Source organism: Scophthalmus maximus, chromosome 8 (assembly GCF_022379125.1).
Source record: "Scophthalmus maximus strain ysfricsl-2021 chromosome 8, ASM2237912v1, whole genome shotgun sequence".
Taxonomy (NCBI): Eukaryota; Metazoa; Chordata; class Actinopteri; order Pleuronectiformes; family Scophthalmidae; genus Scophthalmus; species Scophthalmus maximus.
In genome coordinates this window covers 8277692-8305245 of record NC_061522.1, presented here as the reverse complement: position 1 = coordinate 8305245, position 27554 = coordinate 8277692, and the positions used below count along the sequence as shown (strand labels likewise).

Sequence of the window (27554 nt, the reverse complement as noted above, 5' to 3'; positions counted from 1 at the left end):
TTCCAGGGTTAAATTTTACTAAAAAGTATTACAATGCCCCCCTTTGGGAATCAGAAACCCATTTATACATTTTCATATTCAAACTACCTTGAACATCTCACGTCATCACCTTCAGTATCTATGTTGACCTCCAGCTAAGATCATAGGCTGCACACAGTTACGTCTTCGGCTGATAAAAGTTGATGCAGGAATTAACTCCTTCGAAGTGTGCAATCGTCTCTGCAAACGACTGATTATTAGTAAGATCCTTAGATTAAAAAAAGAGAAAAGTTTCAAAAAGGCTGTCGATCTCACTTAGTGGTGCACTCTGCTGTTGTACAGTAAAACTCAAGTTTGAGATACCAAAGCAGATATGACAGTGCCATCTTCTGGTGTTCTCTCTAAACTACCAAACACTGGTACTAAAACAGTTAATATACATTATACAGTATATGTAAAGTGCACGGGGCCCAAACCCAATATGTTTGGATAATGTGCCCTTGACAGGTGTACAGTATTATCACCTTGACTCTATCTATTTGTGTTGCATCTTTACCACATTACTAACCTTAAAAAATAAATATATAATTTGACAGACACCCAGAAGGTCATTGTTGATTCATAGCTCTGGGCAAAATCACGGGCTCAGACTCGGTAAACTTCTCCTGGAGGTCTCTGGTGTCTCAGGAAGTAAAGGGGGTTGGGGGTGGAGGGGTACCCAACCCCACCATATGCACGCACAATGCCCTCTTTACTGCAAACCAAATAGACCCCCCCTCGCAGAGTGGCCAAATGGTGGGGACAAGAAAAAAAGAAAAAAGAAATCTGGCTTCTATGAATCAACACACTACAACATAGTTTATGCATTATGCCGTTTATTGAACAGAATATTTTCAGTCATTACAGAGTCCTCCTTCTCCGGACTGTTTGTAAAATAAAATATATGTTGTTCCTGTATTAGGCAACAGGTTTGAGTAATATTCAAAATAGGATTTGGTGATACGATTGTTCTTAACCACAAACAATATATGCGACAATAACAAAACAAGGTGGTGATCTTTTGAAGCTATATAAACTTGGTGAATGATGGAAATGAGGAAGATTAATTACATTGTTACCGACTTTTCTCTCCGACGTCTTATTCGTAAAAAATTAAAATAATAAATATATATATATATGGCATTAAAAACGTGCACGTGCTCAACAGAGCTCGTTCAATGTAATAACACCGAGCTGACAGGCAACAACTGAAGGCTCTGGTCTTCAACTTCACTAACATAGTACAGTACTTTCCTTACAACAAAAAAAGCCATGAATTGCACCACAGCAGCGTCATGTTCTGCGACTGCAATGGCCCCGTCGAGGGCGATGGGCGTTTCTGGACGTAGATGGCGCTGTTGAGCACATATGTGCTTCGAGTCCCGTTTCCCTCCATGGTTGTCTCTCCTCTCTCCGACTAACTTGGCGTTTGGCTCAGTTCATTATCCAGCCCGATATTTCTCCCTCCATTAGGGCATCTCTGCCTGTGGACCGAAGATCCCACCGGAAGCCAGCGGAGGAAAAGTTTAACTTTCAACGGGGGCGAGATGGACATGAACAAGAGGATCCACTTGGAGCTCAGGAACAGGACACCGTCTGATGTGAGTCGTGCTTTTTTTTTTTTTTTTTTTAAACCAACCCTTAGTTGTGTGTGTGTAGCCTCTCGTTAGCTAGCTTGCTACTTTTTAATTATTTTTTTTAAAGGTTGCTTTGCGACTGACCTGTGTGGCTAACGTAATGGTGACCACATGGGCTCTTTAGGTTGTGTTCTCTCCTTTAGATCAGGGCGGAGGGGGGAAAAAAAAACAAAAACAGTCGCACAACAAAAGCTTTAATCCTCCACACTGAGTGGGCTTGGGCGTATGTGTGCGAGGGGACGACGAGAGCTACATTCGATCATTACTTTGAGACGGAGAGTCCTCGGCTCGCTGGCATTATCGCAGTGCCTTTAACCGTTTAATCGCAGCCTCCTCGGTCAGCGGCGCGCACACACACTCGCACACACACTCACACACACACACTCTGTTCCGCTCGACTCGACCGTTGTTGGCACGATTAGTAAACTTCTTTCTTTGCCTTTCGTCTGTCCTTTCCCACGCCGATGTATATATGAGCACGTTTGCATCCTGCGCCCGCGTTCGGCGTTCGCCGAGCGCCGCATCTGGGAGCAGACAGCGGGGGAAGCCATGTTTTTGCTGCTAGCATAACTTGCTAAAAAAAAAAAAAAAAAAAAATCGGGGCTCTCTCTTTTCCCCCGCATTTGGAAATTCACTTCACAACTTCGAGGCACAACCAACGGAGAGGGACGTTGTCGCCGCCGCCCGAAGAGTTCGTTTAACGTCGATACCAAATGGCCACACATTCAGCAGCGACCACAACAAAACACACACACACACACACTTGGTTCACGAGTCATCCGCTGGTGTCAACGTCCACGCCAGCGGGCGGCCGGCGACTCGTCGCAGTGGGTTTAAAGAGCCGGTGGAGCCGCTGCTGGGATCCATAAGTTTGTGAAGGGGCCGCTGATCGACTCGAGCGCGCGTCGAAACACACGTTCGACGTGTCACGTCCCCTCGGTGTAAATATCACACACTGTATCAAAGAAGTCTGTTTTGGGTCGGAATCGTTCACACCAGCAGCCTCCTAACTTCGTGTTTGTGTTCCCGCCATATTCCCCCCCCTCCTTCCTGCCTTCCTTCGCCCGCCGCACCGGCCGAAGGCAGCCAGCTGGAGACACCGCCACACACAAGCGGTCCTCGTCTTCCCGCAGACGCCAGACACGAGCTCGACTCGGCTGTTGCTTGCAACTGAAAAACGCCCGATTCGTCGCTCGATCACGGCGGCTTCGCTGAACCGAGCCCGCCCGCTCGGAGCGACGCGGAGATCCGCTCGACGCGTGGGCAGCGGAGAAAACTCCACGCTCGGCCCCTTTTTTCCCCCTCGCGACTTCCGTGCAGGAAATAAAAGAAATTCGACATCGTTAAAATTGATTCAAGTCATGTGCAAAGTATCGACAATTACACTTGATAAACATCCCTTCTCGCCGTCGAGGCGCTTGGAGGACTGCATACTGCATCTCGGGGTATCGCCATGTTGTCACTCTGTCGTCTTCGAAGCTCTGGGAGAGAGGAACCGTCTCCATCTTGGTTTTTTTTTGGTTGTTGTTGTTTTTTTTTTTTGGGACTAAATTTCCGCTCTCACTGCGTTTCCTTCGACCTGAAAAGCGACGCGGTGACAAACTGGCAATATCGGCCGTTCGCTCGACGAGGAATATCCCACTTCCTCCACACGAGGGCTGGTTTAACGCAACGAAAGGAGAACGAGACGAGTCTTTACTAAGGGGTGCATTCGCAATCCCGTCCGTTGCCGTCGGCTAATGGCGGCGCAGACGGAGCTGCTCCTCTGCCGCACGGCAGCGTTTGAGGAAAGGGGGCAACGGCCAGCGTGTAGCGAGCAGCTCGCGAAAACCTTTGCATTTGTCATTAGTGACTGCATCGGAGCAGCGGGCCACGGGAAGCCCGACGAGTCGAGGGGATGTGAGGCGGAGACGTTGCAGCCACTCCGGCGCTTTTACTGGAGGAAATCGGCGTCTTCGGTCGCTTGACGACCACTTTTTTTTTTTTTTTTTTTTTTTGCAACGTTTTTAAAAAAACCAACACTGAATTGCGCAACCGGTTGTTAGCTTTTACCGTCTCAAACAAACTCCGCCTTCACACTTGTTTTTTGTTATATTTTACAGCAACTACAAAATACCCTTTAATCACTTTGCACCGAGTAATTGTTGCCAAACGACACTCCCCTATTAAAAACGTTTCCCAATGCTGTTTGACACCTTGCTTTCTTGAATGAGTTTTGTTTTGTTTGTTGCAAACATTTGAAAGAGATAGTCAGACTCAGAAAGGTGTTAATTGCTTAGTAGCATATATATATATATATATATATATATATATATATATATATATATATATATTACATACAATGAACTTGTTTTGGTGCATAATAAATCAGATTAAAAACAAGTACTGTAAGTACAAGGAGAAAGGCAGTAACAGAAAACTACAATGAAATAAAATTTAAAAAGGTATGTGCAAAATGGAAATATGAACAGCAATCTGTTACTGAGAGTCATGGAATGAATATTTTGTATTATTAATAATTTGAGGAAATTGTTATAATTGATTAGTGAAACTTGTACTACTATCCAAGTAGTTCTAGTTTCACAAAATGCATACAACATAAAGGGAGATAAGCCTTTTCATATGAGACTATACTTTTCTGTGCTTCAGGTACAAGAACTCGTCCTTGACAACTGTCGATCAAATGAAGGAAAAGTCGAAGGCCTCACAGCAGAGTTTGTCAACCTGGAGTTCCTCAGTTTGATAAACGTGGGCTTAATCTCAGTCTCCAACCTGCCTAAACTAGGAAAACTCAAAAAGGTAAAATAATAATAATGTTTTACCTTCAGACCTGAATGAAAAAGCTGAGTTGAGTGTCAGATGGAATAATCTTTCTCTCTGATCTTTCCCTCAGCTGGAGTTGAGTGACAACAGAATCAGTGGTGGCCTTGATGTTTTAGCAGAGAAACTACCCAACCTCACACATCTAAACCTGAGTGGCAACAAATTGAAAGACATCAGCACATTGGAACCTTTGGTATGCTCTTCCAGCCTTGTTGGAGGCAACACTTGCCACACATAGAATGTATGAACTTTGGCTTTAGTTGCTGTAGACATTGTGCTTTTTGTTAATTCTCCTCATGCTAATGCATTTTGAGCATTTGGAAAAACTTTTTTGATACACACAGCTGTGTTGTAACAAATATGATTAAAGCGATCACAGTTCATCACTTACACCAAGCCAACCACCAACAAACATCATACAACAACCATGCATAGAACTATGCTTTCTATATATGTGGATATTAATATTTAAACTAGCTGTTGTTGCTTGTAAACGTTCACTAGGGATCTTCTTTATCAAATGTTTGTTTTTTTTATTTTATATTATCATTGTGGGAAGATGACATCAACAAAATGTACAGGAGACACGTCATACAAGATTCCAATTTTTTTGGAAAAATCTGTTTCACTTTCTAAATAAAATAACCAGATGCAAAATTCAGTTTTTGTCTAATCAAGGGGATTAAGTACCTGATAAATCATGGAATTAATACAAAAAAAATCGTTATGTTTACTGATGGTCAAACATTCCTGCAATGTCCTAATAAGATATAGGGACCAGTTCAGCATACGTTGTTGACAAACCCTACAGCTCATATCACACAAACCTTACTTCACTGTATGCACACATACGCATCCAGTACCATCAACTCAAGATACGTCATCATTTAACTTTACTGCATTTAATCAACAGAAAAAGCTGGGTATCCTGAAGAGTTTGGACTTGTTCAACTGTGAAGTGACAAACCTGAATGACTACAGAGAGAGTGTGTTCAAGCTGCTGCCCCAGCTCACCTACCTGGATGGCTATGACAGGGGGGACAGGGAAGCTTCCGACTCTGACGGCGAGGTGGACGGAGACGGGGTAGATGATGATGAAGATGAAGGTAAGAAGTCGCGTTTCACCGTCTCAAACTGCTCACGGTTTTCCTTTTTGGAAGGGTCTGTTCCACCCCGGAGCAGCTGAAATGGTTTCCATATGACAGTTCTGCTGCCAATGCTACTAATGCTAATTATATAAAATCATATTTTAACTAAAGCACGGCTACCTGTGCTAAACTTGCTTTGATAAAGATATATATTATGTCATACTTTAAACATGTAATGTGTATTTGTATACTTTTGTCGCACTGTGTCTGTGGTTGACTGATTGTTCTTTTATTGCAGAGGGGGAAGAGGAGGAAGATGAGGATGGAGAGGAGGAGGACTTTGATGAGGAAGAGGATGAGGAGGAAGATGAGGATGAGGAGGAGGTCAGCGGAGAAGACGAGGTAACGAACAAAAAAATACTCATTTGGATTATTTGGATTTCAGATGCGTTGTCTCCATTTTAACTTGTTTCATTGTTTTTACCAAGGAGGAAGACATTGGTCAGGATGGAGAAGTAGATGACGATGATGATGATGATGATGAAGATGAAGATGGTATGTACAGAGACAATACGATGGCCAGTGCCTGATCTGTCCACGCTGGGCTTCTGTAGAAAGATGGTGGTGCAACATGGTGCACTCCTTGGAAGAGGAGCTGTAGATATGACCTGATCATTCTAAGCTAAAATAAACCAAAAGAAAACAACAACATTTAAAAAAAAAAAAAGGAAAATGTGTTAAAACCCAGAGAATCCCAAACACTAATTTCTTCACCGTAAACTACTGCTACAGCACTCAGCCTCTTATCAAACTCCAACTCCAAACTCTCCACATGGCGAAGGCTGGGTTACTGCAGGGGCACGATGTTTGTTTTTGGTCAATAGGAAAGAACTGATTTTCACTGTGAAAATGAAAATGGAGACTTTTTTAAGTAGGTGATCACATACAATTTACCAACTCAAAAATATATTAAATGTTAAAACGTACCATTACATTTAAGTCTAAAATCTTTTTTATTAATCTTAAAAAACTATTAGCTACTATTTTGTGCTTATTAATTCTGAACGGTCCAGAAAAGCATGTTTCTTTCTTTCATTTTCATAGGCTGCAAATTTAAACAACAGCAGTGTGTTCAGATTGTACGGTAGCGTGATTAACACATGATCTAATTAATGGTGGTTGTGGTTATCGAGGAAGCTCCATCTACGCAGGCGAGTCCAGAAACTTGTGGCTGCTATATTCATGGAGTCAATGCCACGACCACACAAAATTAGGGCAGGCGGTTTAAAGGCTGTGGCCGATCGTGTATCTGACGCGGTTTATTTTGAGCATCCAAATCGTGTAACATTATGACGTGTAGGGGCGGCAAAACATGATGATAGCCATTCTTTAACACTGCGCACACTCCTCAAGAACCTACCAGAGGATCTCTGGTATAATGATTTGAGTCTACAGTTCATTATTATTGTAAAGGCCCACTTTTAAATTACAATGTTCACCAAATGTTCACCAAATTGTGCAGAACTTTTTTGTTAGGATGGAGGATTGAATTGAAATGACTAATTGATTCATCAATTGGCTGAAATTCAGGCAATAACAATTTTGATCATGATTTATGCCAAAACCTTATTGGTTCCAGCCTACCAAAGAGGAGAAGAGAATTGGCAGATTGATCCGTATAAATGGTCCAATAAAATGAATAATTAATTGCAGTACCATTAGAAGTGTTGTGGACTTGACACCTTTCTCTCTTCTTGCTCCCCAGAACCAGAGGCCGACAAAGGTGAGAAGAGAAAGCGAGACCCAGAGGATGAAGATGAGGACGACGACGATGAAGACGACGATTAAGAGCAAAACTGAAAACGGAAGCCTACCGAGTTACCCTTCCTCCTCCTCCACAAACCCGAACATCCACCCTCATACAACTCGCACCACCTTTGTAATCCACGTCTCCCACCTCCCAGCGCTGAGCTCTTTTAACGGGGCAAGACTGTACCGGATGGGTGGGCCGAGTGGAGCTGCCCCCCACTTTTTTTCCTCCCCCAATGGAACTGAGAGCCACCCAACAGCCTCCACCTCACTCACCCCATGGCCCCCCGAGGTTCTCAGGCAGCCCACCGCTCAGCATTCCACAATTTCACTGTCGACCCCTCTTTATGTATTCCCCGTGTGAGAACTTTGGGACTGGTATCTAGGTTTGGGTCTGTGGTTTTAATATTTCGTTGGATGAATTATTTTTTGTTGTTGGGTTTTTATTATTTCTCATTTTTGTCTCATTTTTTTTCTGTACCTTTATTTTTTCCCCAATAAAATTATTGCTATAGCAGCTGTGCAACCAGCGAGCCATGATTTTTAGTGTGGCCGCCTGTTGCACAAATCAAGGTTGTAGCTACATTTTTACTTTCTGTATGACAAAAAAAAACTTTGTAAATAAAATGTTAACATTTTGTGCTTTTCTCTCTTCCCGCCTTTGCTTTTGTCATCTCTCAATTAATGTAAAAGGATGAAATGACCTAATGTTTATCATCCACCCTGCTGTTAAGCTGCCAGTGTTCTCCACGGTGAGGTGACCGTATATATCAGTCCACAGGAAAGGCTTTGTGTCTGGTCTTATAAGTTTTGATTTTTTTTTACACGTGGTTCCTGTTTATACACAGTCTATGGTGGTTGCTGATAGAATACTCCGTACTGTATAGCTGCTTTTAGACATGTACTGAAGTCTGCACCGTTCCTGAACTTTTCCGGAGGGGCCGTATGAGAACACAAATGTCGGGAAATGTTGCGCCAGACATTTTCTGAAACTTTTCCTCCCGTTCCCCTTGATAAAAACATGTCAGAGTGAGCCTGTGTGACAATACAGCAGGAATATCTCCCCTAGATTCACGGCGAGCGAGTAGGCGCTCTACTCGCCTGAATGTTCTGGAAATGTTCCTGCTGTCATGGTAGCCTCTTGACCCGTCTTATTCATATGTGAACGGCAAATGACTGAAAAAAAGTGGTCCAGTGGAATTGATGAGGGGGAAAAAAAAATCCACCGTCTATGTAAAATGTTTTTTTGATAAGTCAGCCGTCGCTAATACTGTACTGCTCTATCGAGTGTGTATGTTTGAAAAATAGACTTCCACATTTAGTAATACAAAGCAACAATTATTTAAAAAATACTAATATTGGAAGATAACCACCGCAGAATCTTTAGCTCAGGTCAGATACATTATTGCAACGAATGAGAAGAATGGATTTTGTCCCGTTTTCTTTTTTTACACTGAGGAACGGATCACCTCACAGCCACAATGGAAAAGGAAAACTGAACGCTGCAGATTCCCAAAACTTTTCTTTGGGCTTGATAAATACCTGATGAGGATCACTTTCCAGGATTCCACATTTTGTCCATAGCATGACCCCATTGCTTAACTTTTTGAACGACCAATAACTAAATGCACAAACAAGCATGTGAGTATTGTTTTTCAGAGGGACTTGACAGAATGTTTAGCCATTCCAAGAGTTTCCCCCACGAAAGGTGAAGGCGAAATGTCGTTTTTCAATATAACTCCAAAATTCCAAGCACCGGTCTGCAACGCCTCTGCAAAACCCGGAAATGGCAACTACACTAAAGAGTATTACTCTGTTTGTGAAGAACTGTATGGCTGCTGGTTCATGTTGAACTCATTTTTACTGTAAAATCTAAATACGAGTCAGACAATCATGTACAGTTATAAATGTTTGTTTCCACTCCAACAGTTTACTGAGGAAACTACTCAGACTCCGCTCAAATATTGAGGTTGGTGCAATTGAGCAAAATGTTTTTTTAATTCATTTATTTTTGTAGGTGGTCTATGGTCTGCTCTATCAGAGAAGGTCAACAGACAGATGGATTTCCCAGAAAAGTTTAATGATACTTCATGTGATTATTATTATATATATATATTTTACATGTTTTAAAAACAATATTAAAATGGGGTGAAATATTTTTCCGTTCTCACTAACTACATTGTACAGACAATTTTAAAGACAATAAAGACAATAATTGCATTTCACAAAGCATCTTGAGTCAGGCACAGTGCGGCTCATATGAACCCGGCAACAATCCTCGAATGAAATGGTTTAATAAATCGACTAATTTCAGATGGTGAACGCTAGAGTTGCATGAATTCATACATTTTTTCTAATTTAGTTTTTTTTTAAGAGGTTATTCTTTGAGGTCTTGGTATTGGCCACATTCATAACGGGGCAACACAATGATGCTCATTTGCAGCACTGAACTTTCAAAATGTTCTGTAAGGCAAAGCAATCCTCACTACACCACAACACTGTGCTGATTCATTCATAAACCTTGGTGCCTTTGGAAAATGAAGAAAAAAATACACTCACTAATCCATGACGTCTGCATTGCTAATAGCACTAGTTCAAATAATAATGATGATAATAATACACAAAAAGAATTAAAGGATAGGAGTGGGTATCGTTGATGTAGTTGGCAGTGAGGTGATCAATTTTTTGTCCCAATGAAAGACAGTAGCTTGCAATCAGTGCGATTTCTCCCATGATTCATCTCCCATTAACATTCTTATTGGTTTGGTGACTCAATAAAGTCGAAATGTTGAGAATAAACTTGAGGTGTGAGTGAAATGGGGCAGATTTCTCTCTTTTGACAATTCAGTCACTGTGAAACGGTGCTGAAGGCAGTTCAGAAATGACAGCTTGTGATATTCTGTATTTCTTACAGGCTGAGAATTTATTTGTGGTAAATACTGCCTCAAGCACCGGATTCCCTAAGAATATCAATGATTGTTATCTAACTGCACAATTTTGGGACACATACAAAAAAACTGTTTGAATAAAGTCTATGGGAAACGTGGATATGATTTCACCCGTCTGAAATGGTTCTCTGACAGAAAAGAAGCGACGTCTAAGTGAAACCTGTTATCTAAAAAAAAAAACTGTTAAAATGTGAACAAACAGCCCAACCAGTCCACTGACCACGTGTAAATGCAGCAGCTTGTGGTGGGAATGTGTTGAAACTTGTCCGCCAACAACAGCAGCAGCGGCGGTTAGAATTCCCCCTCGGCTGGCTGCTGCTGCTGCTGCGGCGCAAAAGCAGGCCGGGGACGAACGCTGTGCTCGAACTGTCCCGACAGGGGTGAAAAGGTCACGGATAACAACTGCATTGAAACCAGCGCGGCGGTGTTTGTTTGTTTGTTTGTGGGTTGGTGTGGCAGTTTCCAGGTGTTACTTTTTCTTTGTTTTTCACAAGTAAAACTGTAGAAATATCGTTATGGTGCTTGTGCCTCCGACTGCAGGCATGCATCATCATATCGGACTGGTTATCTCAGGATCTATTAACGGCTACATTGTTCGCGTTACCTTATATGTGCAAGCGTTTCAGTGACATCTACGCAAATTTACACGTCCATCAGCATATTGTCTCTCTCAACAAGTTGGTGGGAGGAAAAGGGGAATGTTTTCTTGTGGGGGGGGGGGGCAGGTCCAAAAAAATCAACTGCCTCACTTCTGAGAGCAGCAAATGTGAGAAACTGGTCCGACCACACCGTGGCAGAGACTATGAACACAATGCAGGAGTTCCTTGACGGAAAACTTGTTACAAAATGCTCAGTGTAAAATGTTGTGTACATTTAAAAAGTTATTTAGGCCTGTTGTTGTGGTTGTTTTACAATGTTCACCAAGCGAAGCACTTAAAAAACCAGACACAGCATTTTGGAGTTCCCTTTCACATGTAGTAAGTCTGTTCACTTCTGTTCCACTAGCCTCAAACAAATTCCATATACTTTCTCACAGAGGGTTTTCTTCCAAAGCTAAAATATCATACTGGGAATCTCTGCGCATCTTCAAAAGGAAAACCTTATATGTGCTTTTTTTTTAAAACCTTATTTTGACAGGACAATATCCACTTACTTGTCTACAAAAAAAATGGAGCCCGAGTGGATCCTTCGCAACCTCCAATAATCTCCACAGCGTTTGTGTAACTTCTTCTGCCGATGAAGACCACTGAAAGCTCCAGAACATACGATCAGGTGGATCTTGAGTGGAGATTTTGTTTTGTCAAAAGGCGGTTTCCGAGATCGGTGTCGAATTTGACCAGTACATGTGGCACCAGCATGCTAACACAATCACAGTGACACTTGTATGTTTTTACAGGTTTTAATGTTCACCATGTTTACAGTGTTGCATTAGCATATTAGAATGCCAATAATAGAAAATGACTGCTAAACAGACCACCTGAGGCTGACGGGAATGTCGTTAGTCTGGTCAGAAACCATATTTGGGAAAGTCAAAGTTTTCACCTGACGATGCCCTTTATCCTGAGCGAGACATGAGTGTCCAGCATCGTACCACATATATGGTATGAAAAACCATCTGACTCAGTCTGTGAGGAGTGTGTATCATCTCCTAATATCACAGCCTCATCCGAGTTGTGAGTTAATCCGCAGTCGAGTGCTGTAGTAGATCACGTTCAAACATGAACAGAAAACCCCAGTATCACATCATTGTCTTACAACGAGCAATTAAAAGTGATTCTATGTGAAAATACATTGAAAACCAGAAGCTACATCAGTGGAACACAAGCTCAGAAGTGGAGCAGTTCTTTCTAATGGCTTTTAAAACTGTTTCCTCACAGTGAGTTCACATCAGGGAAAAAAGCAAGCAGCCTCTAAACACTCACACTAGGTGCTGCATTATTCCAAAATTACAAACGTGAATTCAAGTACGGCGATTAAAATTGCTTTTTGTCGTTGACTGTATTTTAAAATAAATATCAAAAAATTAAGGTCAAAACTGCTACATGGCATCAGTTACAGAATTGGCTTACACAATAGCTGCTGTGAAACATGGATTTTCCACAAATGTTCCAGTCATCCGAAAAATTTAAAAGAAAATTAAGCAAATGTGCAGCTTAACGGAAAGGAAGATTCGTTTAGCTCACTCTCATTCAAGCACACATACTGTACAGTGGAATCCAAAAAGTCAAGGACCCCAACTGTACGTTAAAAACCAGAGCCATCGCCATTTAACAGTAGTTTTCATAATGGAAAAAAAAAACAAAAAACGACAATCACCAAGCATAGAAAATAAATTCAGCGTTATCATTACAATCACACAGGACGTCTGCTCCTGCCCTGCAACAACTTTCACACTACACGCAGACGGCCACATCATTCAGTCAAGACAGGCACAAACATCCTTTTCATCTCTCAGCTACAAAGAGCATAAAAAAAGCTAAAAACGTACAGTTAACTTGCATAGCCGTGGAGCGTACAAAAGAAACAGGGGAAAGGTCAAAAGGTGCAAAGAGTTTTTCAAAAGGTGTGTCAGCCGGGTAAGACAAAAGTGTTAAAGTGTATGTACAAGAACATGTGCACCCTGTGTAGAATTGACAAAATGACAGATTGCGAAGACAAAGTCGCGGTTTAGTTCCCCGCCCGTGTGCAGTGAGTGCGGGGGCTCGATCAGAGGAAAAAGCCCCTGCAGCGAGTGTGGTGCTTGTCAAAGTAGGGTGAGTACGTTTATATAGTAATGCATGTGTCCCGTGAGGAGGTGAAGGTGACTCTGCGGGTCGGGCACGATCTTAAAGTGAGCCCTGAGGCTGGGAGTTTTTGATGTTCTTAATCTCCAGCTCCAGCTGTGTGACGCGCACATCCCTCTGGTTGAGGAGCTCCCTCAGCCGTCGGATTTCCTCCTGCTGCTTGTGGAACTTGAGAAGCAACTATGGACAAAACACATAAACAGCATATTAAGGGAGTTCTTGTTGTTGTTGTTGTTGTTGTTGTTGTTTTTTTACACAGGAGAGCGGGGAGACAAGCAGTTGTCCTGAGGCATTTCTCTCAAAACCACACGTGTGAATTTTTCAGAGGAATAACGTGGGGTTCACCAAACTAATTTGGATCTATCTTGTGGGGACCATGAATAGTTGAAATATTGTAGCCTGTGGGAGACCAACCCACCCAAGTTGCCATCCATTAAAAAGAAATAGAAATAAGAAAAAAATAATAATAATTGAAAAGATAGCGCTGACATGTAGCGACGCCAAAAGCATTCAGTACCTCGTTCTCCGTCCTGGGAGGAGAGCAAAGTGGAAGGTCTCCTCCGTTGCTGACGGGCAGGCGACACCTGTCGTCGTCTGCGAGGCCGTTGTCCTCTTTGCCGTCCTTGGTTCCCAGTTGGTCCTGAATGTACGACAGCGGCAGCATGCCTGGTCTGCTCTGAGACCTGCGGGTTTCCAGTGAATTTCCCAGCCCTTTGCTCATCTCCGAGTGCGACTCTGCTACTTGACTTCCGGGCTTCAGAGACATCAACACTGGGCCTGGAAGACAACGAGAGTGACCGGGAGGAAGGGGAGCGGCGTGGTCTGGAAGACCTGTACAGACACATCGATACACACAAGTACACAAGTGCACACTGCACGCAAAAGCAAAAATCTTCTCGGACCTTTGTCGATGCCACTGAGCCACTCGTCTGCGGCCATGGCGGGCTTGTTACCAGCTGTCATCGGATAGATGTCTTCCTGGTACGACTCTGACTGGAAACACAGAGACGCGACGTTCGCACACCGACACAGAAGTAGCTTTCCGAGATGTATGAAATTACAAAGTGATGCCCAGGTGTCTGTGGATCCATGTGTACTCTTACCCTGCGGGGTACAATCATGGACAATGGCTCGATGACACTCTTGATTGTCACCAGTTTGTAGAACCTGAACACCTCACAGGAGCTCACGTCCAGGCCCCTCTTTGGCATCACACCTGCGGGAGAACACACGAGCAGACTCACTAACACTTTCTGCAGAACAACTGTTGTCATGCAGCATCTGTGGTGTCACAGTCGCTGCTTTCGGCCCCGGTGTCTACGTGCATTTTTTTTAACATACAGTCTATGGGGTTGCCACCCAGCCTGAGCACAAGTAAAGCTCTTTAACCCTTTAACACAGACCTACAATAAAACAAATGGGACTATTTTTACTGGTTAGACCCTTTGCAATGAATATTCATCTTCATTCATCTTTTTAAATGGCCACAATGACAGAAAACACAAGGGTCTAATGTATTCCACGGAAGCTCTACATAGTGATTAGCTCCCGAATACAGTACATTTAACTGAATATCACACACTTTCCTTGTCTCTATTCTAATATCACCACACACTTGCAAACTTTGAGTTCAAAACTTTGCATGATGTCTGTCTGTTTACGTGCTGCGCCTCGTGCTGCATAAGTTCACGTGATCTCGCCTTTTATCCCCTGCTTGGCTATTCAAATGTGCTGAGGTTATTTGCACAACAACTTTGCTTACAGGTGCAAGAGGGTCAGCGGAGCCAGAAGGCGGGCGGAGTTTCCAAACAGACATCATTAGGCTTTAACAGAGTTAAGTTTGATCACTGATGCCTCTGGTATTTAAAAGTTAATAGGCAGCTGTGTGTGTTTGTGTGTGTGATATTTTTCAGACGTTCTGAGATTATACAATTGTGTGTGTGTGTGTGTGTGTGTGTTTCTGTGTGCTGTCCTCACCCATTCCTTTCTGAGGTAAGTGTGAGCGGTACTCTGTTAGGAAGTGGAAGTACGGTTTTTCTGAGCTGATCTCGTAGTACCTGATATTCCCGTCACCCTGACAAGACACGTAGGAGAAAATGTTCATACCAATGATATTCAAAGTATTTGTGTGTATGAATGTCTGGACGGCCTCCGGCTGCTTTTAGAGACCCACCTTCCCGGCAAGGTAGAGCACGTGTGTGTCAGGGTCATAGAAAGGAAAGAGGACCCCCGACGAACCATCCACGTTCTCTACGAACAAAGGCACAGACAGATCGTCCTACAAACACACACAAAGATCAACAACTGAAGCACCAGCAGCATGATATCAACACACTCCTATCATTTAAATCCATGTCTGCATAAGGAGCACTCTCCAGCGCTGAATTAAAAATACTGAGTGCTCAATCCCTAATCCATGCTTTGACCATAATCCTCCACCCACGACACACTCATACAGACCACAACATAGCAGCCTGCTACAACCACGCAGCCATAAACTAAAAGTAAGATCAGGGAACTCGGGACTGACATGAATCCAAAAGAAAATAACTTTGGCTCCACTTTGACACAGGCTCAGTGAAGTCATGTTCCGGTGAAGTGATGTGGCGGTTTGGCTTGTGCACTGATTTGTCCACTAGATGGCAGAGTTGTGCGTCAGACTTTGTGTTGTGTGGGGAGGAGGGGAGTGTAAGATAAGATCACCAGTTGTTGAATGAGTATTCAGATCCTTTACTCAAGTAAAAATACTTATCCAACAATTTTAAGTACTCCGCTACAAGTTAAGATTCTGCATTCAGCATTTACATATTTAAAAGTACAAAAACATTATTAGCTAAATATACATTGTGACAGAAACAGAAAGCTACTTGCTCTGCACAAATATTGGTCAGTACAATTTTTCCCCCCTTTTTGTGATATATTAAACCTCATTCTGTTATTGTTAAGGTCACAAACCAATCCGCTTTGGACAGACTGAATTGGTAGATACCAATGCATTGTATTTTATAAGCTTGTGCAATATCGATGTATTGTTTTAATTTGAAAAGTAAATTGAACTTACAGCTGAAAATTCTGAAAAAACAGGAGTTAAAAAACTGTAGTGAAGTAGAAGTATAAGGTTGCATGAAATGGACTTTGCACCACTGAACATCATACAACAGGACAGGATGGGAATCGTTTGTACCTACTAAATGTTTTCATTTTGTTTTTGTGCAAAGTGTCCGATTCACTCATGAGGAGCAGACCAGATGAAAAGATGAGCTGCTTATGTTTCTTTTATGTCCAAAACATCCATCTTTTTCCAAACCATCTCATCAACACTGAGTGTTTATGTCTTTTTTTCCTGATATCCAGACTCTCTCATGCTGAGGGCATATTATTCATAATATGTACTGTAGAAAAGAATAAAACAACTTCAAGGGGTTTTACCAACTTCATAGGTAAAGCACAAGAATGCAGGGAGTATCGTGTATATAGTAGTGTTTGCTTTTCAGATTATTTTCAGATTGATAACATTAAGTCACCACAACAACATGCTCAGCATGAGAACAGTATGTGTGACAAAATGATCTAAACTCAAAGATCCAGTCTCTTGCTTTCACACTGTTCATGTGCCTCTCATGGCCTTCGTCAGTGAATGGACACGGACCCCGAGATGCAGCTCAGGTGTCATCCTGTCACCTGAACTTCAGTCTCCCGTTTACAACTGATGCAGGGTGACGACACTTGATCCAGCTCCATTCGCTGATTAAGACTGTGAAATGCAGCTGAAAGCCTTTATAAAAAAGCCAGTAAGTGGAGCTTTAGAGAGAGATTAAGTCATTTTGTCCCCAAAAAAACCCCAAACTTCCTGTATCGCTGCAAGCCGCTCTGCAGTTGCTCTTACCGGATCCCACAGAGCTATCTGTCGTTCGTTCCAGCGGGAAATGCCTGATGTGAGGAGCATCTTCAGGTTACCCAGGATCAACACCTTGCTGGCTTTGTGCGTCTTGCAGTTGGCTTCCTGCAGGGAACACAACCCCCCACATACTCTGAAGCAAGCATAAAGCACACTGCTGAGAATAATAGCTTTCAAAACATGAATACTGATAGCACGGTGTTGAAACGTTTTCTGATATGGCCACGTGTGCTCGTTTGGCAGGCGAAGGGGAGCGAGTGCAGGCTAATGTACAGTGTGTGAGTCGCTGGCTTGTGACCCAGAGGTCTGCGGAGTTATGCTGAGGGCCAGTCCAGGGCCAGAGGTGTCAGTTTTGGCTGTGTGGTGCCGGACGAGTGCCTGGCTGCCCTGGCTGGGAGGAGGAAATGTAACAGGGAAGTTCCACTTATGCAATACTGGCTGTCGTACAAGTGTACACCACAACTGAGGCTCGTGGTTTTGGGATTTCATTGATTTCGATGAACTCAGTATTCAACTAATCTTTGTCAGTGATAATAGTGATAATATTAGGTTAGTTAACACTGAGGTAGCGTTACCAGAACAATATAATCCAGGCAAAGACCCAAACAACACACACTGAGCATTACCCGCAGCAGGTTTCCTGAGCGCGGCTCCATCAGTCGCACCTTCCTGTCCCTGCAGGTGGTGGCGAGCAGGCTGCAGTCCGTGTTGAAGGACATGGAGAGGATCACGTCTGTGTGGTGGCTGATGGTCCGCACGGGGTTCTTGATCACCTGCTCTGGACAGTCCAGGTTCCAGATCATTATCTGGACGTGTGGAGGAGGCAGACAGGGCAGAGAGAGAGAGAGAGAGAGAGAGAGAGAGATAGAAAATCAACTATCAACGGTCAGTCGGATGGGAACTTAAATCTGAGATCAATACCACTCAACACAAGGTCGAAACGGTTACAAATGTCAGCAAGTTTGGGTTAGTGTGAACGTTTATACGTTACCTGGTAGTCGTAGCCTGTGCTGAAGAGGATGCTGTTGGCAGTCGGGTGCCACTCGATGAGGCTCACTCTGCGACTGTGACCCTGAAGCTCCTTCAACGGTACAGTCAGGTTCTTCAGCAGACCACGAGGAGGGATTTCCCACACCTTCACCTGCAGACAGACAGAAAGACAGAGGGTCAGACAGACAGACAGACAGACAGAAAGACAGACAGACAGAGGGTCAGACAGACAGAAAGACAGAGGATCAGACAGACAGACAGACAGAAAGACAGACAGACAGACAGACAGACAGAGGGTCAGACAGACAGAAAGACAGAGGGTCAGACAGACAGACAGACAGAAAGACAGACAGACAGAGGGTCAGACAGACAGACAGACAGAAAGACAGACAGACAGAGGGTCAGACAGACAGAAAGACAGAGGGTCAGACAGACAGACAGACAGAAAGACAGAGGGTCAGACAGACAGAAAGACAGAGGGTCAGACAGACAGACAGACAGAAAGACAGAAAGACAGAGGGTCAGACAGACAGACAGACAGACAGACAGACAGAAAGACAGAGGGTCAGACAGACAGACAGACGGACAGACACACAGAAAGACAGAAAGACAGAGGGTCAGACAGACAGACAGACACCAGATTAACAAATGCACAAAAAAATCCCTCAGCACACAACACCTCTGAAGTCATATGCAGGGATTTACGGGCGAGTGAATATGTAAAATAAATGATGTAGCCCCAAGACACACTGTAAGAATAGTTCTACAAAGTGTGCGTTAATCTGTTGACTCTTTCTTTCTCTTTCTGTCGACAGAGATTTGTCTCTGCCATGTCAGACCTGAGGAATGGCTCCTGACTAAACTATTCCAGGGCAAATGATAACATGCCAGAGAGCCGTTTATGAAAATGTGTGCGTGTGTGTGCGTGTGTGTGTACAAACCGTGGAGTCCTCCGAGGCGGAGGCGATGCAGTAGTCGTTGAAGGGATTCCACTTGATGTCTAACACATTTCCTTTGTGGCCTGATACTCTGGGGTGGTGAGGGTCCACTTTACCTGTCTGATAGAAAAATAAATACACAAAAATATCCCCTTGTTAGTATTCCTAAGCTGCATATGAACATTTCATGAATACTTAATAAACCACAACAATATGGTTCATTTTGCAGTGTACATTTAGAAAGTTCATAGTTTTATGGTGCTACTTTTAGTTCAGTCTCTTTTCTTGGGTTTTTAATGATCTTATTTCAATTACTTGTATTCTTTATTGTGTTTTGCTTCTTACTTTCAATTATGGTTATGTCACATGGCAGCTGTAAAACTGACATTTCTTTAATTGAGTACTATGGGTATTTCTACTCTGTGATTTAAAAAAACAACGTTTATTTCTAAACAACAACCTTTACAGGAATTAAGGAAAACAACTTAAAGTAAAGTTCAAACATTAAAAATAAAGGAGTTAACTTTGGAGTTTGAGGCATGAATTTAATTGGGACAAGGCCTTCATTTCATATCAGCGGATATTTAACAGGGACGTCTCTTGAAATTAAAAAAAAAAAAGTCTGATTTTCTAGAGATCCTGGCTTAAACAGCTGCATAGCGATGTGGGAGAAGTAGGGAGAGGAATGAAAAACTAAAATAATTTAGCAAACAGTTTAAATTTGATGTCTGAAGAACTTCAGAGACCTCTGAATGTCTTCTACGCTCATGTCGTTAAAGTCATTTTATGTGACTAGTGTCTGTAATTTCAGAGGTTTTTTTTTTTGTTTTGCAGTTCAATCCAAGCAGCCACAGCTGCAAACACGAGAGCTCTGAATGTAGCCCTGACAATGAAGAGAGAGAGAGAAGGCTGCAGTCTGACATTGAAACTTAAAGCAGCATTAATGGAACGTCTGGCCACTTGGGGAGCAGCAGAGCAAGTCGTAGACACATCGCTGAGATATTATCCCCTAATAAGGTCAAGGTCATGTTACTGGCCAGCTGATGAGCTGCTACGTTCACCAGCTAGTTGGGGGATTAGTAGTCTTGTTTGCCGTTTGGCAAATATTGCATAGTGAGCTGATCTGTGCTTCGTCAATGAAAATGACTGGAAAACTGAGCCGATGAAAGCAGTGAGACTGAACCAACACAGTCAAGCTGTGAAACTAAAACAATGAGCTCAAATGAAAGGCAAATTGCAGGAAAATTATATCTACAAATAACACCTTTCACATTGCAATCGTTTAATCTATTGTTAAAGGTGTCCACCACTAATTTAGCACTGCACCCCTTTAACATTGTTGGGCTCACAATGGACAGTTCCAAAAATCTAAATAAATGCAGCAGAACCAGAGATAAGTTTTGGATAACTAACTGAGTTCCTCCTTCATTGCCCACAATGAATCTTGGATTCTGATGTGTTATGCCAGTAACTCTGCAACCCCCCGGAGCTTACACAAGACAGGTCGATCTGTGCAGGTTAGGACAGCAGTCGAATCTGGCAACCACTAAAACCCTCCATGACACACGCTTGTGACACACGCCCTGGTATTCAAAGATCTGTTTTCTAGGGAAAAGTCATTGAGTCTTAGAGAAGATTTTCTGCCCCAACAAGACCGCTAATTACGCTGTTTGTACGAACAGAACCTTCTTCCAACTGACAAACACACCTGCGGGCTACATTACTGTGCAGGTATATGAGGCGTGTTTGGAAGAGGGGGATGATGCAACCGCTCTCGGTGCTTCCAGCTAACCTAACACATGCACAGGTAAAGAGAACATGGTACTTCTTTTCTTACGTTCATGAGCGTTCTGCACGGAACGATAGCTTATCTGTTAGAGCACACACACACACACACACACACACACACACACACACACAGACACACAGACACACACACACACACACACACACGCGCACACACACAGACACACAGACACACACACACACAAACACCAGACACACACACACACACACACACACACACACACACACACACACACCAGACACACCAGACACACACACACACAGGTGGGATTTGAAAGCGGTGGAGGGGGTCGGTGGTGCTGAAGTTTCACCACCCCGAGACAGAGGAGAGGAGGCGGAGAGGGTCAAAACATGAGTTATGTCATTCCTGAGCACATATGCAATTCTCGCCCACGCCAGGAGGGCGGTGATTACTCACAGGGAAGATTTAAAAAAGGCGGAGACGGACGGGGAGAGGGAGAAAGGTGGGAGAGGTGTTCGGCTTCGTGAATCACTGCAGACTGAAGACATATGAGGGACCATGAATTCAACCGGCACATGGGTGCAGGGGTCTGGCTGGGTTCAATTGAGAGATTCAGTATTGCCACTGATAACACAGTTGATGTGATAATATGTGTAAATAATGTCTGGAAAAGTGTCCGATGAATCATGCTGAAGTTGAGGTGGGTAAGGGAGATAGGTGTGATGTTTAGGTTATATGTAGTGGATGAGCTGCCGGGGGTTTTCCAGGCATTTAGAAGTTCTTCTGGCTTCACTGCTGCGGTGCTATTTATATTCTGAGAGCAGAGCTGTCTTCTCCAGGTGTGCTGTGTGTGCATAGTGGGACCACGAAAGATGTGCTGAACAATTCATTTCAGCTCAGGGAATGAATACACATTTTTACTGTCCCAAAAATAATTACACAAATTACTTCTTTTTTTTGTTTCATTTGAACTATTAGGAGTCCTGGGTGATTTTGGTCGATTTTAGTTCTTTTCATTTACTTATTTATACCTCATTAAAAATGTTTACTGTGTCAATGTTAAGTACAGTATGTTTTTTTGTTCAGCACAACATTGCCTATAGGACCAAAGTATTAATTTTTCACACTGAGATAGTATATATAACATATTGAACCCAAAAACACATCATGTGATTTGATAATGCCGGCATGATCGAAGACATTGGCTTCATGTCAGTCATTTTCTATTTTGAAAAGAAGATGATCTGATTTGTTTTGTACCAACCAGTCAAGAAAAGGCAAGTGACGCACAATGTCTGGCCTTTTAATGTGATTGTCAGGTCAGATATAGTGCTAGATGAAGCAGGTGACTTCAAACCAGAGATACACTGTCACCTTGTCACTGGATCTCTCATCTGCATTTCAAGCGAGTGTGCAAACACCACTTCAAACCATCCGTCTGTCAATTCGATCACATGCACATACTCACGTGATGGAGAGACAGGACCAGGAAGGCCCCTCCCCCGGCACACTCAGTGATGACTGCCAGGAACCGTGGGTTGACGGCGCAGAAGTTGTTGTCCTGGACGCTGCGTGTGATTGGCACGCCATCATAGCAGCTATCCTTGGTGGCGGCCTTACCAAACACGTGGCGGAATTTGGAGTTGCGGTACTGAGGACGCCATGTCATCTGACAAAGGGGAGAGAGGTGGAGGAGGAGGGGAGGTCAGTCAAGGAGAATCATCCATCTTGCAAGGTTAACTCTGCTGGAGATTTTTGTAGGTGGTAGTTTTTAGTCACCATTTGTATTCCCATTACCTGTGAATGATTCGGGTTTTGCTTGTTCACTATCATTGTTTTTAATATTTCAGATTTTTCTACTTTTGTTGTGTTCCAGATCAGCAAGAATGTGGTATGACAATCACAAAATGTCAGGTGGCTGTCCATCATCTTATCCATGTATCTTACATAACTGGTTAAATGGCCAAGGCAATGGAAAAACAAGTCAGGAACATACATGTGTAACGACGACTCAGATCATTTGTTTATGTGTTGTACATGACAATAATTGTGTTTATATTATGATTGTGTTTCAATCAGCTTAGATGAGTGAAGCTAGGATTAATATTTTTTTCCACAATTTTCCTCTCCAAATGAAATCAATCACTCCATCATGTATACTTATATGACTAGGAAGAGGAAGGCCTGCGAGACTTCCCAAATCTTCAGTCTCTTTTTAGCCACTTTCCTTAAGCCGGTCAATGTATATGTAATTACTGTGAGAGATAAGTGGCTCTGGTCCACAGGGACGGAGCCTGGCCAGCCAGCATGTCTGCCCCGGCTCCCTGCCCGCCTGCTGCACGGTCATTACTTATGAATTAGGGGTGGAGTAGGACGATGGACAAGACGTTAATGCAAAATAAAAGAAAAGAAAAAGGGACCCAACCAAGGACGTAGCGCAGACGCAGAGAGTTGGGGGGGGGGGGGCGCAACAAAACAACAACAACAGGAGATACAAAGCCATCGCAAGTGTCTTCGACGGGTCACCAAAAAAACAATGACATCACTCTCCTGATTTATGTGCGCTGCCCGCTGGTGAGTCAGATGATGGCAAAATAAATACAAGCGAGCGTGGCATCACAGCGAGTGAGGTTAAAAATAACTGGATTTGGTTAGAACCACGCAGGCCTGGCTGCAGACGGGCTGTAGCTGGAAAGAAGCCGAGCAGGGAAACTGTGGAAAAATGTTTGGTTGAAAAAAAAAAAGAGAAAAGAAAAGAAAAGGAGAATCCCAAAGTAACAGAAATGGCCCGGGTGGAAATCATGACTCTCTGCGTCTCGGTTTTCCCTTCCACCTCTCACCTTCTTCCCCCGGGCCATCGCCTCACACTGTCGCACAGGAATGTTTCCCCGCTCGACAAAAGCGATTCGTCAAACTGCTCAGGTGTTTGAGAGTCTGACACAAGCTGTCACGTCCATATGCTCATCCCCGCGCAGCTGACTGTGTAGTGTCCACTGTTAACTTGGGAACAAAGGGACCTTGTTACCATGGGGGAAAAAAAGAAAAGAATCTCTGTAGGATTTACATCCTCCAGAAACAGAGCTGCAAGTAGTATTGAGTTCAATTCGTTTCAGTGTAGTGTGTTACACTCACTCAACAAAACTAATTTAATGATTTAGATGTTATATACTGCAAAATACGGCATAAAAAAACATACGAACAAGGCACTAAAAGCTTTTAAAGAGTTTTCTTTAGTCATTATTCTGCCAGATTCTATATTTCTGACTATTTGGAGAAAAAAAATTGAGAAAAATACCTACCACAATGTTTACACTGGCATGTTAACATGCTAAATAGTTGCTGTTGACATTAGTAAATTGAACAGGGGGTCATAAAGTTTCTTCTTTTTCAAAGACAAATTCAAACTTTGACTGGATCAATCTCACTGCACGGTCGACGGCAGCGCCCCGCACATGATCAATGAATCGGAACAGGTCCACCCAGGAACATGTGCCCTGCTACCTCTTTTGCACTGGGCCCATTGAAAGGCATTCACATTTAGTGATTAGTGTAGTTGTGTAAACTCGAAGTACTCTAATTACTGATAAAGCCTTTCCGATGTCATGCGTAAGGCATATTGATCATTATCATCCTTTTGTCCCTGTGGAAAAAAGAAATGCCACCTGCTCTGCTCTACTGTAACAAAACCAATATTTACCAGCAACTTCCTCACAGGGACTTGAATGTGCCAACAAAAGAAAGACAGGCCGACACTCATAGAAGCACGTGCTGGGTCAACCCACTGAACAACAAGATGTGACTTCCTCTTCTTTTTTTTCAAGCATTTCACAAATTCGAACGCCTTCGGTCAGTGGCGTAGCTTTTTTTGAACACTCAGTAAAGCGCCGCGCAATTACAAACTGGAGCACATCTGGGACCACATAATCAGCGCTCCATGTTTTGCTGAGGCTTACAAGACCGGGGAGGAAGAAGCTTCCAATGGCGGAAAAGAGCTGAGACGTGTCGTCACATCTCGAGCAGGTCGTAATCAGGCCAGTGGCAGAACTCCCCTCAGCTGCGTCCTGCGGCAGGCGCGCGGCGGGGGGGGGGCGCGTGGCGGGGGGGCCGCGTGGCGGGGGGGCCGCGTCATCAGCTGCTCGCAGAGCTGATGACGAGAACACTATTCTGGCTATTTTTACACCAGCCTCCCGCCCGATCAGACCTTAAAACAGGCACATTCCCTGACAGCTGGAAAAAAAAACCAAGGGCTTTCATTCAATAGGACTTCTCCTTTGAAAATGAACAAAGGCGATGCATCACCCTTCTTTGTCGCAGCGAAATTTATTTAAGAGCGCACACCGGTGAGTCACAGCCGCGACCTCAATAACGGGGGCTGTAAAAACAGACATAACACTAAACTGAAAATACAGATATGATAAGACCCATTGTTTATCCGGTCGGCTCAGCCAGACTTCTTGTGTGGGTCTGTACTTGTGTGTGTGTGTATACATATATATATATATATGCATTGCATTCACTTATCTCTTACAGGCCGTCTTCTAAGCACCTCATAACTCATAAACATGTACACCGGCAGCCACTCCTCTCTCTTCTCTCTCTCTGCTGTAGGAGGGGGAGTTCAAAGTTCACTTACTGGTGTCAAGACGTTGGTTACTCATGCCGCGCAGGGGCCTAAAGCTACGACAGAACGAAGCAGAGAAGAAATCTGCTGATCCCGCAACACTCCCACCAATATACTAGACCTGCATTTGTTTGTCTGAGTGGACTCCTGGCCCTTTTAGAAACGAATGACCTTGTGACACCGAACCCAATCCGAGAATCCGGCGGCGAAGGCGCGCGAACCAGCCCCGAGTTTCTCCAGCTGCGAGTGGGATATTTTGTAAACGCTCAGGGTGAAATTCGAGACGAGGAATGTACAGGTGTGAATATGCGCTGAGGCGGTATGTGCGTTCACGTCATTCATTGTGTGTGTGTGTGTGTGTGTGTGTGTCTGAGTGAGTGAGACACTAAGACTCGTCTGATATCATACACAGATGACAGCTTACAACCTCTGTCTTGTAATAGGATCCAACAGCCTGACTGGTAATCCAATAGCTGCTGCAACGCTATAGAGTGCACACGTGAATGAGTGCGAGCGGATAAAGACAGGATGTAGCTGTGTTTGTCATTCTGTTTGTGTGCTCTAGTAACTCTGTTTACCTGGAGAATATTTGCTCTGTGCATTCATGCAGCATACACACATAACCTTTGAACAATTTCTTCAAAACCACCCATGGATCTACATTATCCACTGGAGCTACGTGGAAAACTCGACGTCCAACATAACTACGGTTGTTTTCTTTACTTCAGAAATGTCCTGCAGGTTTTAGAAGCGCGGGCCTCCACATTAGCACATCGGGATCTTCCGATCATCTCACAGCAGTCCTTTATTCTAGGTGGGTGTTTTACAGCTGTATGAATTCATGACCAGATAAAAGCGAATGAATGATTAACGCACACAGGAGTCCGGGGGGCAGGGTGGGGATCATTTGCATGTAACCATGCAACTCATGGATGAAAGGTTTTTCTTTGACTTTTGATATCTATATCTACCACATATCTATCATCCGGCAGCTGGGCACATTCACGAGAAGGGGGCGGACAAACGAGAGACAGACATCACACCTCGGGCCACAAGAATGACTTAAAGACACGGTGTCAAACGTGAGCCCACTTGAGGTGTCGGTCATGATCGGCGGGTGCACTGTGCGCGTGCACCACTACGTCAAGTATGTGGAGTCAAAAGGGGACAGAGGAAGTTGGTCCATTGACTCTGATGTTTAAAAAGAACAGTTTGAGCAGTAGTTCTGCTTTTGTTTGGTCTCTCAACTTGACGTTTGCCAAACCTGGTGGTTCTTTTACAGCCTGACTATAAGTGTTTCCTTCAAAGCTCTTTTTCTGTTATTATCAAATAGGAATGAGAAAAGAAAACTGTGAAAATGATTGTCCCCACGGAGGAGAGAACACACGTCCGGTGCTGTGAGTCCATTAGCCGCCGAGGAACACGCAAACATAATGTGGAAGACAATATGACTTAAATCATGGACGCACTTATGCACAGAGATCCTTACTGTAAATGGACACAGGGCGTCAATACTTACACACACACTACTACAAAGTAAGGCTGTGTATTGTTTGATGGTGACACTTTTTCAATACTTTCTTTTGAGCGTCGCAAACATGTTTTAAACCTTTTCTTTTTTTTTTATTCGAGCAAACGAAAACTGTGATCACAGAATACGTTAGGAAGCCTGAGAACCCGACTGAGCATGTTTTGGGGCAGCGTTTACAAAAGGAATGCGGTTTGGTACCAAGCCCCGACTACACTGTGACAGTTTGGACCAAGAAGCACCGTGTCCTCATAGGTTCGTAAACCTTGACGTGAGAAACAGGAGTCCGAGCTTAATGAACAGAGACTCGAACAGACTGCGATTCAAACCACAGGCCACATACTCCAGTGGCTGGTAGTGTTCTGAAGGGTGGACACCACCACAAATAACCATCCGTGGGTACAGAGGACTTGACTGGGACGGTGAATGATGATTTCATTTTCACTGTTGTGGAACAGCTTTGGTTTCGTACTGACGTTTTTGGGTTGTTGTTTTTTTTGTCATCAGCAAAAAATAGAAACAACTCTTACTGCCAGAGAATGAGTGGCTACGTGTCCAAGTTTGTGGTAATAGGACAATTAACTTGAAGAAGTCAAGTCTGCTGACAAAAATAGATCTTTGCTGTGCAGGGAAAGGAGTTTTATTTATTTATATATATATATATATATATATATACTTTTTTTTTTTTTAAATAGTTTTTCCAAA

General features: G+C 43.4%; 2 protein-coding genes across 4 annotated transcripts in view; one reads left to right on the top strand and one right to left on the bottom strand.

Moving 5' to 3' along the window:
* The first annotated feature begins 1310 nt into the window (after positions 1-1310).
* Positions 1311-8013, top strand: anp32b (acidic (leucine-rich) nuclear phosphoprotein 32 family, member B). The gene is made up of 7 exons (XM_035636803.2): positions 1311-1619; positions 4305-4454; positions 4549-4671; positions 5392-5584; positions 5865-5968; positions 6055-6121; positions 7332-8013. The coding sequence occupies exons 1-7, from the start codon at positions 1566-1568 to the stop codon at positions 7412-7414; spliced, it is 774 nt and encodes a 257-aa protein (XP_035492696.2). The 5' UTR covers positions 1311-1565; the 3' UTR covers positions 7415-8013.
* Positions 8014-9434: 1421 nt separating this feature from the next.
* The window catches only part of coro2aa (coronin 2Aa), a 33070-nt gene continuing 14950 nt past the window's right edge, over positions 9435-27554 (bottom strand). For 2 of the 3 annotated variants that reach the window (XM_035636797.2, XM_035636798.2), the window contains exons 2-12: positions 22169-22369; positions 18936-19052; positions 17996-18145; positions 17631-17810; positions 16993-17109; positions 15280-15384; positions 15084-15180; positions 14210-14322; positions 14009-14099; positions 13624-13883; positions 9435-13286 (exon numbers count right to left, since the gene is read on the bottom strand). In XM_035636797.2, the coding sequence (XP_035492690.1) occupies positions 13149-13286; positions 13624-13883; positions 14009-14099; positions 14210-14322; positions 15084-15180; positions 15280-15384; positions 16993-17109; positions 17631-17810; positions 17996-18145; positions 18936-19052; positions 22169-22369 (1569 nt within the window). In that variant the 3' untranslated portion in view covers positions 9435-13148. Of the gene's footprint in view, positions 13287-13623; positions 13884-14008; positions 14100-14209; positions 14323-15083; positions 15181-15279; positions 15385-16992; positions 17110-17630; positions 17811-17995; positions 18146-18935; positions 19053-22168; positions 22370-23540; positions 23813-27554 lie in introns of those variants that run through there. The other variant, XM_035636796.2, reaches the window with a different exon arrangement.

Coding starts and splice junctions, on each gene's coding strand:
- anp32b (XM_035636803.2), top strand. CDS start 1,566: ATGGACATGAACAAGAGGATCCACTTGGAGCTCAGGAACAGGACACCG. Junction 1,620..4,304: donor GGAACAGGACACCGTCTGAT/GTGAGTCGTGCT, acceptor TCTGTGCTTCAG/GTACAAGAACTCGTCCTTGA. Junction 5,969..6,054: donor AGGTCAGCGGAGAAGACGAG/GTAACGAACAAA, acceptor GTTTTTACCAAG/GAGGAAGACATTGGTCAGGA.